At 43.6% G+C, this 21,118-nt stretch overlaps 1 protein-coding gene across 2 annotated transcripts in view; it reads right to left on the bottom strand.

Moving 5' to 3' along the window:
- The window catches only part of CACNA1E (calcium voltage-gated channel subunit alpha1 E), a 464,222-nt gene that overhangs the window by 127,046 nt on the left and 316,058 nt on the right, over positions 1 to 21,118 (bottom strand). For both annotated transcript variants that reach the window (XM_084851293.1, XM_084851292.1), the window contains 10 exons: positions 20,175 to 20,228; positions 17,255 to 17,341; positions 14,129 to 14,338; positions 11,679 to 11,791; positions 10,112 to 10,224; positions 9,242 to 9,373; positions 7,913 to 7,985; positions 6,230 to 6,347; positions 5,566 to 5,633; positions 2,636 to 2,733 (listed from right to left, as the gene is read on the bottom strand). In XM_084851293.1, coding sequence (XP_084707419.1) covers positions 2,636 to 2,733; positions 5,566 to 5,633; positions 6,230 to 6,347; positions 7,913 to 7,985; positions 9,242 to 9,373; positions 10,112 to 10,224; positions 11,679 to 11,791; positions 14,129 to 14,338; positions 17,255 to 17,341; positions 20,175 to 20,228 — 1,066 coding nt within the window. The remainder of the gene's footprint in view (positions 1 to 2,635; positions 2,734 to 5,565; positions 5,634 to 6,229; positions 6,348 to 7,912; positions 7,986 to 9,241; positions 9,374 to 10,111; positions 10,225 to 11,678; positions 11,792 to 14,128; positions 14,339 to 17,254; positions 17,342 to 20,174; positions 20,229 to 21,118) is intronic.

Here is a 21,118-nt window from a genome sequence, read left to right as displayed (position 1 = left end):
AGAAAAGGGGGCACAACAAAGACATGGAGATCTGGCCATTTCTGTGCAAAGGGTGGCCCAACCAGGAACATCATTTCAGGTCTCAGTAAGAAAGTGTCTGTTCGTTTAAGATTCAAATAAAGGTTCAAAGTCTGCACCTTGGCCGTATGCAAAATTAGATGATAGAAGAGCTATGTATTTTAAGGCCATTTTTGAAATTCCTCATAATAACCAGTGATATCGGTGATTCTGAGGAACAATCACATGTGGTCTCAAACACAGGGAGGGATGACAACAACTTCCCCTTTCATAATGGAGCCCTGGGCCTATGCACATATGACAGATACCAGCTGGCATTCACATGGTTATGTTGTACGCCACACTCAGCTCCTTCCATATTAGTGCCACATACATTATACATGAAACCCACCTAATTTGTCGGTGGGTACCCATAAGCATCACTCCCTCAGGCACATCTCATAGGTGACATGTCAAGCCCACTGCACACAAATCACAAACCCCTCCATGTGAAAACACTCTCCTGCCACAGAGATGGAAACCTGTGAGCACCAGAGGCTATCACCATACATCAAAACCTTCTGGCCTGCACACACACCCATATCCAGGCCCACATAAGCCAGTATACATGCTTTCATAACCTTTCATACATCATCAGCACCTCATTGCCATACTTTTACTTTCAGCATAATAGATGGTGGTGGCGGCTCCTTGTTTTTTGGGGGCAAACTGAGACCTCCAATTCCCATTCCTTCTAGCTTCCCTCTAGGACAGCCTGGGAGCATTCAAAGCAAATGTTTATTTCATTTGAGCGCCTGCTGCTGCTAGCATCCAGGGACTTGCTTTCCTTCATTGTCATTGCTCAGAAATTATTGCATGAAAAGAGGGATTTGGTGCATCCTCTAGTTTTGCCCTCCCCCAACTCCTATTCCAAAGGGTTGGCTCCTTCATTGAGAAACGCATGGCCTGCCTCAGCTGCTCTGAAAACGTACCATGGAAGATTCTGTAGTTCACGTAATAACCTCTTTATTTCCACTGAAAAAGTGGAGTAATCTATGGCAATTGAACAAAGGCCTTTTCTGTTTCGTTAACTGCATTGTCCTTCTCTAAGAGCCTCTGCTCCCAACTGCAAAATTTTCCTTGTGTCCAAGAAAGGACAATTTATACATTAGCAACAGGGCATGGTTTCTGGAACCCTGTCACTGGCTCCCACACCTCAGAGGTTAGGTAGAAAAGTGTGCATCCCACAAACAGGCTGCATCACATGGGCACTTCCCATAGTAGCATCCCCTTTCCACCAAAACCACTGAAACTGAAACACTGAAACAGGTAGTGCTGGCCTACCAATGTGAAAAAAAAATTATTCCAGGGTAGGAACCAGCTATGAGGGAAAAGCTGTGCAGTGGCAACTATAACACTGCAGTAACAGATGAATGTACTCTACATCTCTGCATCTGTCTAGGCAGAGTCTTAGGACCAGTTCACATACTGCAGCCCACACACAAGGCACTGTCATCATGTGGCGAGTCATTTGTGTGGAACAGCTCAATATACAATCAGGGAAGTTTTGACCCCTTTTAAAGAAAAACATTCTGAATCCAGCAAATTTGAATAACTGCCATCTAGAATGCGGAGGACAAGAAGACCTGGCGTGCTATGGTCCATGGGGTCACAAAGAGTCGGACATGACTTAACGACTGAACAACAAGAATCAAACTTGCCATTCTTGGGCAAGGTGCTGGAGTGGGAGGTGACTTTTCAACTCTAGACAATCTGAATATTTTGAGACCAGATTATTTAAAAGATCATCTACACCCATACTCTCTTCCCTGAGAACTTGGCTTGGCCCCCTCTTTTTCAGCCTTTAAGTGTTCCCAAAAAACTTTTTAAACCCACCAAGCTTTTTATTGATCTTACTGCTGGCCCCTATATATGATTTAATTTGATGTCATTTTTAAAGTGTTTGTTCCATTGTTTTGTTTTTAACATTTTAATTTTAGTCACCTTGTGAAGACTTGCCCTAAAAGGTGAGGCAGAAATGAGAACATCAGATGAGCTGTGCTGGATCACAGCATGCTGGTCCAGCACTCTGTTTCCACAGTGGCCAACCAGGAGCCCCAGTGGGAAGCCCACAAGCAGAACATGAGTGCAATAGCACTCTCCTGTTTGTGTTCCCTAGTGACCCATATTGAGAGGCACACAGCCTCGGATACTGGAGGTAGCATATGGCCATCATGACTGGTAGCCACTAATAGCCTTAACATCCAGGGATTTGTCTAATAGCAGATTCCATAGTTTAACTATGCACTGTATGGATAAGTACTTCCCATGAAATTTCTCAGATATTTCACCTGAAGACAGTTCTCCAAATCCACTTCAGATTTTGCTGTCACTGAAATCTAGTGGTAACCTAGGGGTGTGTGGAATCCTCACAAAAAGTTTGGTTTTGGTTTCCCTTGAAATTGCTCAGATGGTTCACCTGAGGAGCAACCATCAAATTCACTTTAAATGAATTTCAAGCGGCAACTCTACACAGGGCTGACCCTTCCTTTCTTACGTGAACTCCATAGTCACGTCTGTAACAAGCTTGAGGATGTAGGGAGATGGTGGCCCATGATGAATGAAGCGGGCAACTCACTCTATAGCAGGCATGTTGGGAGCAGACATTGGACTGACTTCCTTGGCTTTCTGCAGAGCATGCTTCTGGTTAAAAGCCTCCTCTTCCTCCTGCTCATCCTAAATACAAGACAAAGGCACTCGTTAAAAGGTGTAAATACAGAAGAGTTTGCCATTTTCCACATGCCAGGAATGACAGGACTGTGTTATAAGTAGAATTACCTGACTGCAGAGTGGAGGCCTGCACTGCCACTTTACATTCACTTCTGGGACGGGAGTGGAGGAAGTCATGGCTTCTCCCATCTGCCTTCCCTTCCCAGCTGCTGTGTGACATGCCCATAGCGTGCACACTCATCCCAGTAATACCTCTGGGACACATTTTGTTCATGTTTTTGTAATGCTTCAAAAACTAATAAAACAATTTCCATCAGTGAAATTGTTGTGATTATTAACCCTTATACCCCACTCTTCCTCCAAACAGATCAGAGTAGCTTATTGTACTATTCTTTGTCTCCAGCCCTCAAACCTACAAAACCTGTCTTATAAGAGGCAACCACAACCTAAAGGATATTAACTGGAGAGCCGGTGTTTAGAGTGTTGGACTGGGACTCGGGAGACCCAGGTTCTAGCCCCCACTCTGCCATGAAGCTAACTGGGTGACTTTGGGCCAGTCACTGACTCTCAGCCTAACCTTCCTCATAGGGCTGTTGTGAGGATAAAATGAATGGAGAGGAGGAAATTAATGTATGCCAACCTGGGCTCCTTGGAGGAAAGATGGGATATAAACAGAATGAATGAATGAATGAATGAATGAATGTACTACATAAGAAATAATGCCTATAAACTGCATTGAGCTTTTGGGGCAGAAAGGGGGAGGAGCAGTGTTCTTTGACATAAACAGGAGTTGCACTAGTTCATTTATTTCCTGTTGTTGTTGTTGTTATACACTGATACCCCACCCTTCTTCCAAGCACCTCAGAGTAGGTTGCACGTGATTCCCAGACAGTGTCTTATCCAGGAACCTTGCATGGTCAGACCTGCTTAGTTTCAGCATTAGAACTGTGCCACACCAGTCATGTAGCAACGTAGAAGGGCACAAAATCCTCCTATCTGCAGACAGTGTAATAATGACAGGAGCTAGGTGGGTTTACAGCTTATTTCCAACTTGTGTGAGTTACTCTCACCCTTCTATTTCCTCTTCTTTCTATATGTCTTTTTTTTTTTTTACTAATTATGGGCATAAAATATTGCAGACCTTTTTCTTCCATCAGGGAGATGCATATTTGTCTCTCCCAGAGGTAAATTTGGCAATGCAATGGATGACCGTGCTTGATTTCATTCACATTAACCACGTCAGGGAGATGTTTGTGCTAGAAGCTCTGCTCAGTGTCCAGGAAGTACAAGTGGCTGATGAAGCTGTGCTGGAAGATGGAGATCTGGAATTTTTCCATTTCAAGGCCATCCTGAAAGCAGCCATGGCCCCAGTTGCTCACTGTACTCCATGTGGTACCTTGGAACATAACTGCACACCAGTTCCCAGTGAAAACCTCCTTGGCATGGTCCCAACTCATAATTGTTAGCTAATGATAATAGCACCAGTGTCAGGTCAATACGAGAATGGTGGTGGGGAAATGAACAACATTTGTGGCAGTGGGCTTTCAAAGCATTAACTGTAATAAATACGGACGCTTGTAATGAAAAAGAATGACCATCTCTGCAAATCAGGTAATCTGACGGAGAAGGGGGCCGTGGCCAGTTTTCCTGTGCATGCCCTACTGAAAAGAATAGGAGCTGCAGAAAAGCCCACTATCAGGGGGAAATGTTGATAGATCAAACAACAAACAAACCACCCAACAATGTGAATTGGTTGCTTTTGCCTACTTGCAAAAGGGATTGGCTAGGGCCATACAAATCACAAATAATGTGAACATGTCCCGTTCGCAACCCTGAATGCAAATGTGAACAGGAATGGAATTCTCAGAAATATTTGCAATTTACCAACCTTTGTGTTGGTGCTCGAAAGTGCATACTTCAAAAAATGTGCACATATTCACTTCCATACATGTGAAAATGTGCACATACACAGATAAGCATTTCCCCCACAAATCTGCATTTAAACATTTTAGCCTATGTGGGGAAATGGGCATTTTTGATCAGGAAAGATGCATTGTTTAAAAGAGCATATTTTCTCAATTGGGAATGTGCATTTTTCCTAATCATTAAAAAAAATGTTCACAGTCGGGAATGTGAATGAGGTGAACTGAGCTTCGAGGAGGAATTTGGAGAACCTGAACAAGCTTGAACATCGCTTGTTCGCCCATCCTTAGATTTAGCCAACCACTTCTTAAAATTCTCAGAAATAACATCAATGGGGAAGTGGGGGAATTAGGTAATGGGAATTTAAGACAGTGAGAAGGAACTCCAGCCAAATACTAAGAGAGACCTTTGGAACTTTAGGGCTGTGTTTTTTAATTGACATTATACTCTGCTGCTTAAATGTGCCATTGTGTCACTCTTTATTGCTTTATTCTCTTTTTAATTAAGTGTGTTGTTTTCAATTTTATTAGATTATTGTTTTGAAGACTCAAACAACTATGGGAGAAAGGTGGGACAGAAATATAAGAATAATAAAGCTAATTTCTAAAAATTAGAAACTGACAGAGCTGAAGTCATCAGAAAACCATTACTACTGATCTGAAAGCTCAGTCCTCACATTCCAAATGTGTGTGGGCTGCCTGGGACTCCTTAGCAGTGAAGGAAAGCCCCTTTGCACATGTTCAGAGGCAGTCTGTTGAATTATAATTTCACATGTTCCAGGGTTGAGCTCTTGGCATTCAATATCTTCTGAGGCTCAGCTCTGCTTATTTACGGCCCATTTGCTAGGTATACATTGGCATCTGGATGGAGCTTAACAGGAGGTGGGAGTCTAGAGCTAAACTGGCTTATATTTACCTTTGTCAGCTCCTGTGCATTGGCTAGGTTGTCCACAGCAATGGCCAAGAACACATTCAGCAGGGTATCTAAAATAGTTTAGGGTGAATGGAGCATCTGATCAGACCAGCTAGGTGGAGATCATGCAGTTACCCTGCGTCATGGAAGAGGTTCCCTGGTGAATGTGGGTGCATGCAGAAATGTCATCCACATTGCCATGAATCAGACCTCAGTCCTGATCCAGGTGCTACAATTTCAAACCCATCTCTGCTCCCACAAGTCTCTTCTAATGTCTGAAAGAAGGTCCTGTGCCTCATGGGGTCCCAGACTAAGAAGACTGCAGCACTCTGACTTGTCTATTAACCATCTACTAATTGTCTGAGGGAGAAACCAGGTCAGGGAAGGCAATTTGGATCCAAAAAATGGCCCAGGGAGAAAGGGTGATGTGCCCGCCCCCCCCTTCTTATTCACAACCCCATGGCTACATTTTGTTTTGTTTTGTTTTTTTTTAAAAAAACCTAGAGATTGACGATGTGTCTCCCATTGTCATATCTTCTTTGGCCCTAAAAATCCAAGTGAAGTGGTGATGTCCACAGAAGGGCTCATGCTACTGCTCTCCATGGTGCTGAAATCTCCAGAATGCTTCCTAAGAGCCAGCTTCAAAATAGAGCAATAGGAAGGATACAGTTTCCAAATAGAGTGAGAATGATGAAGTAGATGGACGACCACATTCCTGAGCTGACACCACCTTGGGAGCGAATTCCATTGTACATCACCTCATTCCAGTCTTCGCCTGTCAGGATCTAAAGAAACAAGCAGTTATTTTACAACAACAGCCTGATTTTGCACGAGGGAAGCTGCTGTTCCAGGCGTAGAGATCCTACTAAGCCAATGCAACATATTAGACAAAAAGAAGAAAACCACGTCTTCCCTCCCTATTCTAGCCAAGAGTCCATTTTTCATTTGGCCCCAGATACTTTATGTCTCACCTGACAATAAGAATACATAGCATGACAACAGAATGCCAGGGACTGAACAGAAGTGGCACAGTCCCTTCTCAGGAGACTTATTGTGTAAATAAGACAGACAAGATAGAGGTGGATGCAAAGAAAGCCCTGATAAAGGAACACTGAAAGCCAAACTACCAAATTAGTTCTTGCTGGGCTATACTGCTTCAGATTGTAGATAGGGGAATCTTGTGTCTGAACAGTCCTCCCAATTCTTTTAAAAGCACAAAAACAACTTCCTGCAAATTGAAAACTAGGATTTAGGGATAAAGCTAGGCCCAGGAGAGGACCTTTCTTGTTGAAACATTGTTTTTTATGAGCTGGAAGTTTTTAAATTTTAAAAAATGCAAGCCCCCGCCTGCACTCTGAACTGGTACAGTCCAGTAAGAGCTTCATCAAGAGCTTCTATGGAAGACAGAATGGAAGAAACACAAGAAATGGAGATGGTCAAATGAATAAAGCATGTGACTGAGGCATGGAGAGCTTTACCACAAGGATAAGGAGCTTGTTGATGTATAAAGCAACAGGGAATCATTGCAGAAACCCAAGTCAACGGGTGACATGATCACAGTGATGGAAGAAAGATTATTTTAGCAGCGGCACTCTGAATCGACAGAAAGGAGATGATGGGAGGTCAGGTTAGGTAGGAGAAGGTTGCAGCAACATTTATGTCTCATTAGCATCAATTAGTGGTATTTGTTTTGAGATTCACATTTGAGATATGAAGATTTCAGGGCAGATATCAGTAGCTGTTGCAAGGGAAATGAGCACAGGGCATTTGCTTCAAAAGAGCTGTATGAACAGCTCCTCATTCTTCAGTCAGATTTTGTTCAGTCTAGGTCTGCTTGACCCGTGTTGATCAGGATGAGTAAAAATCCCCTTAGGGTTATCATGGAACAAAATATCTCCACATAATAGATGCAAGATGAATGGGAGAGGGGAGGGGCATAAGCACTGAAATCTTTGGTTGCAGGGCAGCCTTCTGAACCCTAAGCTGAGTGGGACTAAACATGGTATGGAACATGGGGCTGCTCCTGAAGCTCTCCCCTCCCTCTCTGCAATGTGTAGTGCTAATTGCCTCCTGGGTTTCTCTGCCTCGGCACCACATCACTGGCTGTAGCTGGCAGGGAGGGGGAAAGCATAATGTCATGGCATCAGGACATGCTGCAGAAGGTGCTTCACATTACGCAGAGGGGAAGGGAAAGGCCTTGACACGTGGTTGCCATGTTCAGAGGCAGCCCCATAATTTTCATAACATCTGCTCTGAATCAGAGCTGATTACTTGAACAGAGAAACCACAGAAGGACACAGACATCTGAGTTAATTTCTCCAACTATAGCCTCCTCACCACAGAGTTATACCTGGAAAACTGTCATGATGGCTGCAGGGAAAGTGTCGAAGTTTGCAGAAGGAGTCCCATCCATAAAATTAAATCTGGAAAACAGAATAAGAAATGAAGCAGAAATTACAAGCTAGGACAAACTCCTTCTGACTCAACCAGCAGGAGGATAACTCAGCCAACCTCCTTCTCTCTCTCTTTCTCTCTCTCTCTCTTTTCTTGCTACTATAATTTCCCCTCCTTTGATAAAAGGAATGTGTAATTTTGAATTCCCATTTCTCTCCACCCAGTTTCTTCAGTAAGAGGAAATAAAGCATGTTAGGTCTGTCTGTAGATATTTAATCACTCTACATCATGGGTAGGCAAACATTTTGGGCCATGGGCACATTTGGCAATTTGAGAAACTGTCTTAGACACCACCACAAAATGGCTGCCATGGGAGGCATGGCAAAGGACAAGTCTCCTGCCTGAAAGACTGAGTACAAGGCAGAGGTGGGGTCTGAGTTACAACACAATGAAGAACTCCTTTGAACCCACAGTTTTCAGCGCCAACAGAAACTTATTTCACAGCAGTCCCAGCTGCCAGTAAGAAAAGGTGTCAATTAAAAAACAACAAGTGGGAGGGGTAGAGCACCTTGGCAGGTGCCATGAAAGGTGTCTGGGAATGCATTGGTGCCTACAGGCACCATTTCCCTTACCCATGTGCCTGCGTGCGTGAATGCATGTGTGTGTGTGTACATACACACACACATACACACACTCACATACACACGTATATTGGTATAGAATAAGTTGGCAGAAGAGAATGAAAGGAGAGCAAGAACATAGAGATGGGGGGTGAAGAGGAGCAGGTGATTCAGGAGAGCAGTGGGGATCTGTTCTACCTCCCAACCCTTGGTAGCACTATCCAGATCCACCACCACCACTTTCTTGGGTTCTGATGTACTGCCTACATATTTCTAAGCCTATCTCCATAGGAGTGAGGGGCATAAACCTGGCCAAAAAACATAGCTAAAAGATTCTTAGAATGACAAGTCCTGCAGCAGCTTAGTGAATGTTATGCTGGTGCAGCAAATCTGCAGACACAGGGAATCCATGCAGCCCAGGTCATAGTTTCCAAGCCCTTTCTTCGGAAATCAATTTAACCAGGCCACCATCACCTGGAGGAACTCAGCAAGCAACTGCCTACCCTGGGGTGCTTGAGAATAAGTAGCTTTATGAATAAACAACCTTGGGGAAACCAGCAAGGTACAGCATAGCCCATTCAAATGGAAGAGCTGTATGGAATATTCTACTCTATTGGCAGACATTTCAAAGAAACATGCCTCGCCTTCCATGGTCATTTACTTACCTGCCACCAAACAGCTGCATCCCAAGCAGGGCAAAGACTACAATGAAGAGGAAAAGGAGGAAGAGCAGGCTGATAATAGACTTCATAGAACTCATCAGTGAGACCACCAAATTCCTCAAGGAAGCCCAATACCTGGAAAATCCAGATGTTACTGTAGCATGCTTCCGAAAGCATTGCAAGACTGTTTCATTTTGGTAGCCAGAATTCAGTGTGTGCATGTGTGCATGCGTGTGTGTGTGTGTATAGAGGGCTGTATCATTATTTGATCCATTTTATTCATCTATTTTGCTCAGTTTTGGTTAACTAAGTAGTCAGATAAATTAAATATCATTACTAGTAAGGGCTGTAAAGGAGAAGCAGGGTTGTCATTGGAACAGGGAGGCAGAGCAAATAGACTGGGGAAACACTGGCCTGATCCACACATAAAGCTAAGCCATGGTGTAGTTTGTTGAAATCTGGCTTGTTGTTGTGTTTGAACCCATCGCTACAAACCATGGTTTGCTAACCAGCTATAAACCACAAATAGTACCCATGGTCTGTTGCTGGCTTACAATGTCTGGCTCATTTGAATCATGGCTTGTTGTGATGTCTTGAACTCAGAACTGTGGCTTATCCTAGCTTGTTTGTGCTGTTGTCTGCCCTGAAAGAGAGACACCCAGCAAACAGAGGTGCTAAAAATGAAACTGCTCTGAAGTAGAAATGGGCAGAAATAGGGAAAACAATCTACAGTTTGTTTGCTCGTCTGCAAGACAATTCATGGCTAAAACAACAAACCATGGTTAACATAAACCATGGCTTAGTGCTATGTCTGAATGAAGCTCAGGAAAGGTTTGAGAAAATGGAGACAGTCATTCTTTTAATTCTACTCACTTTGTGACTTTAAATATTCTCAGAAGTCGCAGAGCTCGCAAAACACTAATTCCAAATGAAGTTCCTGGTCTGAAGATAGCCCAAACCACTTCAAAGATACTCCCCACTGTGACCTGAGAGATTAAACACACGAAGAAGGAAGAAAAGAAGTAAAAGAATTACCTGTGACTAGAAAGGAAAAGGAAATCATCAAGTCCACCCACATCTCTACAGGAGCTCCATACATTTGTGGAATCTCTCTCTCTCACCCCCCCCCCCACACACACTCCTAATCACATCCCAAACAATATGCAGTAAGTTACAGGGAAGCAGAGTTCAGGCTTGTGGGATCTACTCTATTTTTTACGAGAACCCCAAGGTCCACCAACCAGAGCGAAGTGCAAAACAGTGGTTCAGGCGAGTGGACAACGTTGAGAATTTAAGAACAGGGTGCCTCTGCCCACCCCTGCAATACATGATAACTACTTTGTGAACTGCTCTGGGATTTTTTTTTTTTTAAAGTAAAGCAGCATAAACATTTTCTGAAATAAATAAAATAAATGAATAAATAAATAAATAACAGTGAGAGTATTACTTCTTTTATTTTTATACATTTCTACCCCACCTAACATTTGAGGTGGCTTGCAAAATCCATCACCAGAAAACTGTACAAAATAATGAGGTGTTGAGGTCAAATCTAAACAACAGGCATATGCCAGCTTTATGTCCGTTTAATGGCCACAGCTTCTTGCAAAGAATCCTGGGAATGATGACAGTAAGCCTCCTCCGTCAGAGCCTCCTCCACCCCATCTCCTCCCTTACAGCTCCCACAGTTTCCTTGGGAGGGGGAATGGTTCTTAAACCAGCTAAATCTGCAGTGTAGATATTCCCAGAGTGTTTTGAAGTTGTGATATCCAAGAAAAATACTGCATGGAAGGCATGTATGGTAAGTGGGAGACAAAAGTGTGATTTCCTGTGGCCTCAGAGGGAGGGAAGGAGGTTCCCAAGCCCACTTTGTCTTTCTCCTTCTCCTTTAGCTGAAGGCAGAGCTGCAGGGGATTCTTCCTTATCCTCTCCCCTTTATCAGTGGCTCCCCAGTTCCTATTTCCATCTTCTTGTAGCCACCCTGTTTCTTTTTCCTTACTTGCAAGTAACCATTGCTACTTGGGAGTGTCGAGGCACTCCTGCCCCTTTACAACAAACCAGTCTCTTGCTGTCCCGTTGCATGTGCCAGTGGCCCAGACATCCACAACCCACAAACACATCGCCTCCCTCAGCTCTCCCGCAGGGATGGGGACTGCCCCCTGACCACCATTTAAAAAGTGAGCTTGAAGAAAGGCCCCCCCTTGTGAGATATTTCTGGAATACATGATGGGACTATGCGAAAGAACAATTGGTTTAATTCCGATTACTGTGGAATTACCCCCCTGCACTGACAAGCTGGTAATTGGGTCTTGGAGGTGTTACAATGGCACCACATTTGCACTGTCTTGAAGGCATATTCACATCAGTGCAGTTCTCAAGGACACCTTCTGCCCTTCCAGATCATTTGTGTTTGTTTTGTGTGACTTATCTGGGTACTGCTTACCCCACAGTCAAAGCAGTTGAAAGAAGAATGAAAGTAAAGGCGTGGCCCCATTCCATACATCTTCAAGGACATCTCTAGGAGGAAGAGCCCCAGAAATATAAACTCTGCATAGTCTGAAAGAAATAAATCCAGGTATGTTAGCTCCATCTCTACTTTTCCTCATCCATTATTGGAATTTTTTTTTAGAATTCATGACGCACCCAAAAAGACCTGGTAATGCTGTCAAATTTCTCCTCATGATAGTGTGTGCAGTCAAATTTCTCCTCATGATTGTGTGTGCCATCAAATTTCTCCTCATGATTGTGTGTATGGTCAAATTTCTCCTCATGATTGTGTGTGCAGGCACTCCACAGGGTGGAGAAAAGTGAGTGTGAACTAGGCTGTATGAGTAGGGCGCTGGCAGCCATCTTTGCAACTGAAGGTTCTAGAAAAAATGGGTGAGTGATAACAGAAATGGCTGCCCTGGCCAACTCCCCAGTATGTACTGCCTGATTTATTCTAACACAGGGGTGGGCAGAAAGTAGCACACAGTCAACTGGTGGCAACTAGCCAATTTCTAGTGGACCACGGAGTGCCTCCTGGCTGCTGGGATTCTTGCAAAGAATGCTGGGCTGTTGTCTGATCCAACACAACACCTCTTATATTCCTAAGCAAGTGTTCACTCTCAGGATCATTAAACAAAGATTCCCTATTCTCTGGTTATGTACTTAAGTCTTAACATAAAAAAGGTCTATGCTAAGCTCGGCATAAAATGTTGACTGATCACAGAAGAAACTTTACAGTGACTTCAAATTTCACCATTGAAGGATTTAAGTAAATGTGATTAAATTACCAACCAATCATGTACCATCAATGACTGGGAGATGATATAGAGCCAGGACATGTCCATCCAGCGGCTATTTTCACTATCTTTTCCTTTAAAAAAATGTTCCCCGTAATTACACAAACAAAATAATGCCTATAAGAGGACCATACTATAATCATGTTTGCTTGCAGTGATATTTGCTCATCTAAATGTTAGAATACCAATGGCAGAGGATCACACCAAAAAAGGGGGCAACATTAGGGTTAATTTGCCTTTAAAGGTTTGAAGAAGTTAGTAGGCAAAATAACAAGGGTCACTCAGACTGCAGAGCTCTAAGGGCTGTTAAGCTCTCCATGCATCAGAGAGCCTTGGATGCAAGCAGGGGTTACGAGGGGTGAGGGGTGGGGGTGATTTGCCTACCAGCCAGGTGGAGCCAAATAACTCAGGTGACGCCTCGGTTTCTTGTGTTTAAAAACCAACATGTTCACTATGTTCTGTAGTAGTAGTGATTTTATTCTGATAGAAGCCTGGCCTGATTTGCTCTGCTGTTTTGTACTTCTGGTTGCTTAATCAGGGAACTATCTGTTCATGACTCAGTAAAGTTTCCTAAGCTCTTCACTCTCTGGATTAGTCTGCTTTATTCAGCCTTTTCTGCTAACACTAAACAGGAGCATATTGGTGCAAAGTAATTCAAGCATGCACCACTATGTCTGTTTCTGCCTAAAACAAAATGGTCAAAACTGGAACACTATGGAGAAGATCCTGCAGGTGAGATGCACGATAGAATTGGCACCAGCTGACAGAAAATACGTCGTGTTGATAGGGCCCAAGTCTAACACTCTTTTGTTACTGAGGAGTACTTGGAGGTCTCTAATGATCATAAGCAGAGTTGTGTTGAATATGCACTCATTTTGATATTAGCTTTGAAATGATCATATTCAAAGCAGCCATACTGATTGCTAAAAAAACTTTTTTTCCACCATGCCAAACATTCACATTGTCTGTATTCTGTTCAGTGCCCTTCTGTTCTCCTGGGCTGCTGTTTCTTTTTGGTACCATTTTTGCACACATAAATCCATGAAGTCATCACACCCAATGAAGCATTGCAACATCATCAGCAAAAAGATTTGGGCTGCCATAGCCGCTCGGATGAAATAGCAGTGAGAGCAAATGAGGCTGAAGGCAGTGAGGGTAAAGAAGAAGGAAAAGGGTACAAAGCAGCAGCAGATAGGAGAACATATCAGTGCCAAACAGCATAAATAGCACCAATGTGAATACATCTGCAGTGAGTTGAAAAATCACCCAAAACAAAGGTGCTCTTTGACACTCATCACTATTGTACATACTTGGTATTATGCAGCTAGAAAAGGGACTGGTCTCCAGTCTTACGCCATTTTTTGAGCAACACAACTTCACTGGAGTATATTACTGATTTGCATTGGTGTCACAGCAGGGCGAGGCTCCCCAGTCAGCAAAAGACTGATTGGGAGTAGTCAGTCCCTTTTCCTGGTACTGACAAAACTAGGCCATATACCTATGTTTCCTGGAAGAAACAGGTATTTGCTTACACATACAGCAGGCCCGGTCCCCAGCTCTCAGCTACTGCTACACTGGTGCATAAACACCACCGAACCCCATCACTTACAGAGGAGGTGTGTGAGCCACGGAGGTTGGCTGTGGTGGACAATGGCGACACAGGCAGTGTTGAGGGCCACTATGCTCAAGACGAGCCAATAGAACACCTGGGATTTCACCATGTGACGAACAGAGATGCGCAGGAGCCGTTCCTTGTGCCGGAAGTATGACGCCCCGTCCAATTTAGCACTCTTGATGCTGGCACGAGCCAGCGGGGTACCTGTAGTGGGGTGAAGAAGGAAGATGGGAGGTGAAGGCAGAGATCAATGAAGCATGGACATTCTACAAAAGCAAAGGTGGAGAAGGAAACATTCACGCTAAATTCCCTCCTATCCATGTGCTTATAAACACAGAGGAAGGCTGTTATGCCATGGGCAGCTTGGACAAGGTGGACAACTAGATTTACATCAGCCCACACTGTAGCAGGGAGGGGGAACTAGCTGCTTTTAGTGTGTGTATGTGTATAAAAACCATTTAGATGAATGAGGGTGTCAGGGTTCCCCTTATGACCTGGACCCCCTGAGCAACTCCTTAAGGATCTCTTGCCTCCTTAAGAGTCCCACCTTCCTTCTTTTGAACTTCCCCTTCCCAGTAATGTGGGGTTTCCGCTGTAGGCATGGGGTGACTGACACTCTAGACACAGGGTTTAACCACAACAGTTTACTAGTAGATTTAAAGCAAACAAATCACAATTGAAGGTATTTACACAATAGAGCTGAGTGATACAAAAGGCATGAAAAGAAAAAAAAAGTTGCAAAATGCAAGTGCCTTTACCCTAGCTGTCCTTAGACCTTTACAGGCTGCTTCAGGCTCTGGTCTCCCCAACTTTGCTCTTACTGGCTCTCTCACTCTCTTTGTATACCCTCCTCCCTCAAAACCGAAGGTACTGTTTCAAACCTGAAAAAATGAAACTCAACCAGGGAAATGAAACTACTCCTTTCAGGGGTACCCCCTCCCAACCAAAACTCCAGGCCTCTAGGCTTGACCATTTTTCCCTTTGCCTCGGTAGACCTCAAACCTTCACAGTAGGAAAATATGATTTTTAGAACTCAGCTCCTTTTCATTCCATGCTTAAGGCTTATCATTTGCCCCACAGCCATAGGACCCATGAATTCCAGCGAGTAGCCCCTGCTCAGATTAATCTTTGAACACTAGCTAATGCAGCCTGGCCAACTTGATCTTTGTGTTGTCTCCTATGTGGCCTGCCTTTCCTTCTATGCATACAATCATTTCCTGTCATTTAAAAAAATATAGTACTTCTAGGCTGGACCAAATTTTGAAGACTCAGAGTGTGTGAATAGATACACATGCACATAGACACACATACAAAAAAGATTCAAAGCAGTGAACAATAAATTGTTGCTTTAATCTCTGAATCTATACTGCCAGGCACTTAACACGCCATTTCCCAAACCAGCAACTGTTTATTCTTCGCATTAAATCAAGTTGTATGCACCTATTGGAATGCACTGTATGCTTTACTTCCAGTCAAGAGTTTGCAATTATTCCCTCATTCTGTTACAACTAACTTAGAAAAAAGGCAAGTAAGGGGAGACACAAAGAATTATGCCCTGTGTGGAGAAAATGGATAGGGCAGATGTTTTTCTCCCTCTCTCGTAATACTAGAACCTGGGACATCCAATGAAGCTGAACGGTGGGAGAGTCAGGACTGATAAAAGATTATTCACACAGTGCAGTGTTAAAGTATGGAAGATGCTACTACCAGATATAGTGATGGCCACCAATTCAGACAGCTTTGAAAGGGAATTAGACAAATTCATGGAGAAGGCTAACAATGGGTACTAGTCCTGATGGCTATATATTCCCTCCTGTATCAGAGGCAGGATTCTTCTGTATGCCAGCTGTGGAACACAAGCGGTAGGATGCTATTGCACACATGTCCTGCTTGTGGGCTTCCCATCAGGGCATCTGGTTGGCTACTGTGGGAATGGAATATTGGACTAGATAGACCTTTGTTCTGATCCAGCATGGCTCTTCTTCTGTTATTACACAACAGCATGCTCCTATGCCAGTCACAAGATAACAGAATGATAAAGAGGTGTTCTGCTCCCCACCTGAAGCTGTCATGAAGTGGAGAGATTATGTAAGGGCTTTTTCCTTGGGTGTGGTCAAATGAAAAAGAGGGCAGAACTATTATACCTTTAAGGGTTGTGTAGGAGAGAAAATTCCAGCACATGCAGCTTTTCTCACCCTTGTATGACAAGCTCCATCTGCCCAAATCCCCTCTTCTGCAAAACTAGAAAAGGTACAGGAGCAAAGTTCCAAATGGGTAGCTGTGTTAGTCTACTGCAGCAAAAGAAAACAAGAAGAGTCTTGTAGTACCTTAAAGATGAATTGGTTATGGCAAAGGCCATGAATAGAGACCCTTTCATGAAGTGTTATACTCAGTTGGCAGGTATATATACTCAGGGGGAAAGTGAGTTTAAATGCACGCAGAACAACCACAGTGACTGTTCACAACAGCAGTAAATGGTGATGATACAATCATCTTAGTGTGGCTGAATAAATTAATAACTGGAGTGGGACAGGAAACCATTGTCTTGTATGCCCAAACAAATAAAGTCAAATTTATTTATTCGTTCCAATTCAGTAGTTCACGCTGGAGTTTCCCTTTGAAATTCCTCTGTTATCTCATCACCACACTTCTCCCTGCTCCAGACCTGCTGCACCCTGGCCCCACTCCTGTGTCTCACCTTCTGCCCGGTCACACCCATGTCTCCTTTTTGAGAGCAATTGCGACGCGGCTCTTGCACTTCTTCCCCCATTGCCCCACCCACTGCAATTTGAAAGTTTTGCCTTGCAAGTGCTATGCAATCTCCTTTCTCCCCTCCTAACTTCCACAAAATACTGAAGGGTAGTGGTAGTGAAAGGAGCAAGCACAGCAGTGGCACCTCCCACCCGACTACACGGCACCCTTTACAATCCTGGACCTTAAAGAGTTCACTATTCTGCCCACTGGGTAGGTCAGCCCTGCCCCTTGAGATCCCATTTGGGTATTGCTACTTCACGCTTTTTGAAAAAGTATTGTTTTGTATTGCAGGTCAGAAGAATAAGAGGCATCTCTGGACTGAAGAAGAACTGGGCCCAGGACATGCATTGACTGGCTGCATCTTACCCACAGAGGAGATATCTACACGCTCATCACTAGAGTCACGATTCATAGCTTCTGTCCGGTTCCTTTTGATGGTTGCCCTCCTGAGAACTAGCAACAGAAAACAAAATGCACTGAAGTAATCAGCACATCCATGTGGTGCAATACCAAATTCCCAACATTTACTCTGGAATGATCAAGCAACAGGACCGTTAAGCAGATAAAGCAGTGGGGCTATGCAGACAGAAGCAGGCTCAGTTCTGAATGGCTGTGGTCACTGGGCAGGGAGTCACTTGCATCCCTATAGTGCCCCAAGAGCCATTCATTGCTTTAGGGGAAAATAAAGAACTGTACATGGGAACATAGCAGCAATGAGGGCAAAACTGGCCCTCTACCCATGACAGTAGTCCAGGCCTTAACTACCTCCGCCCCCACCACACACACACACACACACACACACTCTACCCATAATAATAATGGGCATTTTGCTAATAGTATACCATGTTTAAATCAGGATAGGGAACCTTTTTACACTGAGGACTGCATTCCTTTGAGGTAAATCTCTTGATGGCCGCATACCAGAGGTGGGTGTGGCTGGAGTCAGCAGTGGGAGGGCCAAAGCCAAAAGTAGGTAGGGTCAGAGCTGGATCTGGACTACCTGTTTTCTTTTGGACACCTACTTCTTTCTCCCTCACTCCGCCAGTCTTACTCTTTCTCCCCTTTTAGCTCTCTTTCTCCCCTTCCCTCCCTGTCAAAATCCACCCTCCTCAGGTCTGGCAATTAGATTTAGAAGAAAAGGTCCCATTCATGGAAAAGGGACCTTTCCTACCTAAACTTGATTGCTCCAAAGGGGGGTGATTTGGGGGGTTGGCAGCATGCAGTGAGGCTTAATTCTTCCTTCCTCAGCTGCCACCTCCCCCCAAAATCCCCCACATGGCACTTAGGCTTAGAAAACGGCTCCCATTTTATTAGCCTAATTGCCACACTTGGGGGGTAGAGCTGAGGAGGGGGTCATGGGCTGAATCCAAAGGTGCCACAAGCTGGAGGGTTCTGACCCCTGCCCTAGTCAAAGCAGTGCAAGTGTGAGTTGCTGGTTCTCTTCATAAGGAGACAGTATGCATACATGAGAACGCAAGACAGGAGGAGAACCCAGCTATATTTCTATCTGAAAGTATTTTTCCTTCTGGCACCTCACAATTCTTCAGGGAAAACAAGCGTGGGAAAATTGAAGCAGAGGTTGCATTTACAACACAGATAACTGAAACTAAAGGAATATTCTGGAGACAAATGATTACATTTTCAGAGTTCAAGGCAGTTTGAAAGAGGGATCACTGCTCATGGTATATGTTTGTTCCTCCCACTCTAGGTAATACATTCATTTTAATCATTGCAATTCTTTCCAAAAGTTATAGCTGTTTCCCATTTTGATAGGTCTTGTTTAATTTCATTCCACACTTTAATGTAGTTATTTTGAAAACGCATACAATTCATATTTGTCAAAAAGACTCCCAAATATTTTACTTTCTTTTCAATTTGGAAGCCAGTCTTATCCATCAACTTTTTTTTTCTTGAACATTCATATTCTTTGTTAAAATTTTTGTTTTCTGTTTATTAACTTTGAACCCTGCCACTGCTCCAAATTCTTTTAATTTTTTCATTAAAATTTCAATTCCCTTTAAAGGTTCTTCCAACATAAACACCAAGTCATCTGCAAAAGCCCTCAGTTTATATTTCTCCTTTTTAATCTTTATTCCTGTAATTCAATCATCTTGTCTTATATCTCTATTCAGTAATTCTAAAACCAATATAAACAGTAGCAGTGACAATGAGCAACCTTGTCTTGTTCCTCTTTGTATCTCACAAGGTTTAGTCAAGTCCCAATTTATGATTATTTGAGCCTTTTGATCGGTATATACCGATTTCACCCATTTTATAAAGTTTTCCCCAAAGTCCAATTCTTCTAAAGTCTTAATTAAAAATTTCCAGTTGAGATTATCAAATGCTTTCTCTGCATCTTTTTGTCGAGGTTGAATCCTGTCCTTCTTTAGGTATTAATGTTACATATGCTGTTTTCCATGTTTCTGGTATCTCCCCCTTTTCTAAAATACTGTTCATCATATTTTTCAATAGTTGTAAAATTTCTTCTTCATACTTCTTATAATATAATCCGTTCCTCCCACTCTTACCTCCGGTAAACAGGTTTTTGTACTGTTTTGAAAACCTGCTTGAGCAGAGACAACAGTGGGGCAAAAGGAAAAATGGGTGTGGATACTATGGGAAGGGATGCCTCTCTCAAATCCTTTTCAGCTTTCTTAAAAATGACTGTCTGTGAGTGGAAGTAGATGTTTGCTGGAATCCCAAAGTAGTGTTTACTGCCAAGGTGCAAACCTTGACTGTATTAGCTAAATGGAAGAAATTGTAGCCTGTGTCCTAATATTTGTATACTTGTCTGTGTATTTTAACTTGAATGGGTCTAAAAGACTGTAATAAAGATTATTTGATTTGATTACTGCCAAGGTGCAAACCAAGGGGGAGGGCAGTTGCAGGAGAGAAGTGGCAGGCTTAACCCTTCCCCCACCCACCACTTCTTCTTTCCTGCCTTTCCCCACATGCTCAGGAAACACAACTGGAAACTGTAGCTTTGTGTGTGTGGGGTGGTGGTGGTGGCTTAGGGTGGCACTGTAAAGGAAAAGCAGTGAGTGGGGGAAGCTTATCCCTCCTGCCCTGCTGCTTTTCCCCTGCAAATCTCCCCCACCCTGTGCTTCCTCCACCTCTTCACAGTATACAGTGGGAGTGTAAAGAAACCTGTACATGCTGTCAAGCATGTAGTTCCACCCCCTCTCCAGCCATAAATGTGCCTTGTTATCAACTTACAGTTGTGACCGCAACTGTACATCCAATACAAGGAAGGGAATAATGCATTTTCAGGGGTTTTCCCACTTACCTTCTAAGGCTGATGTGCCAGAATTTTTGTTCTCTTCAGCCAGCATTACTTCTTCTACACAAAGATGCATAAAGATAAACAGTTTAGGCATACGGTTGTCAAGATACTATAATCTTTAGATCTCATATCAACGGAAAATGGGGGGAGGGAAGAAGGGTTACAAAAACAAGGATGCAAGATATAACAGAATGCAGAAAATAAGCCTGCAGATGGATAATCATAAAGCAAAATGGAGTAATTCCACTGTAAGAGAGAAACCTATGTTTATAACATCCCGGGTTGCCAGGACTCAGGATTTGACCTAAAGCTTCAGGAGTTTAGCATATTTCTCAGGGTCTTCAGAGGAAGGAGTAAGAGCTCAGGATGAAGGGCCAGAATCAAGGGAGAAGACAGCCTATTTTCTGGTTGGCTTGAGGGCTTTTGCTATAAGCTCCACCACCAGGGGCCTCCAAAGTGACTCAGGGCATGATCCTATCTGGATGGCCGTAAGCCTCCGAACTTCGCCTGTGTACTCCTTCTGCTTGGTGTTTTAGCTAGATGGGCATTTTCATCCATCTAGCTGGGGCGCACTGGAGGCCGGGGAGAGTCAAAGATATATTGTAAACCAGCCTCCACAGTCCCCTCCCCTCCCCATCCACCAGTACAACCCTTTTCTCTCCTTCCAAGGTTGCTGTTGTGAGCTCAGAGGGGCAGCCAGCACAGTTCTCTCCATGCCAGCTGTGAGGGGCAGGGGGTGGGGAAGGGGGCAGGGAGTGCTGTCTCCGACCTTGGATCCAGGAATCCGAAATGTCCTATGGCCTCCCACACTCTGTCTAAAGGCCACAGGAATGCTCCCTTACAAAATAAAATATAAACAACAGCTATGAACAATGGAATAAATCAATGCAGTCATAAAAAAAAACAAACACAGCCATAAAACAGTCATAAAACAAAATGGGTGCCAA

This window comes from Heloderma suspectum, chromosome 4, assembly GCF_057233095.1.
Source record: "Heloderma suspectum isolate Gila_16-S chromosome 4, 16-S_ref, whole genome shotgun sequence".
Lineage (NCBI taxonomy): Eukaryota > Metazoa > Chordata > Lepidosauria > Squamata > Helodermatidae > Heloderma > Heloderma suspectum.
Note: the sequence above shows the minus strand (reverse complement) of the source record. Positions and strands in the feature narration are given on the sequence as shown.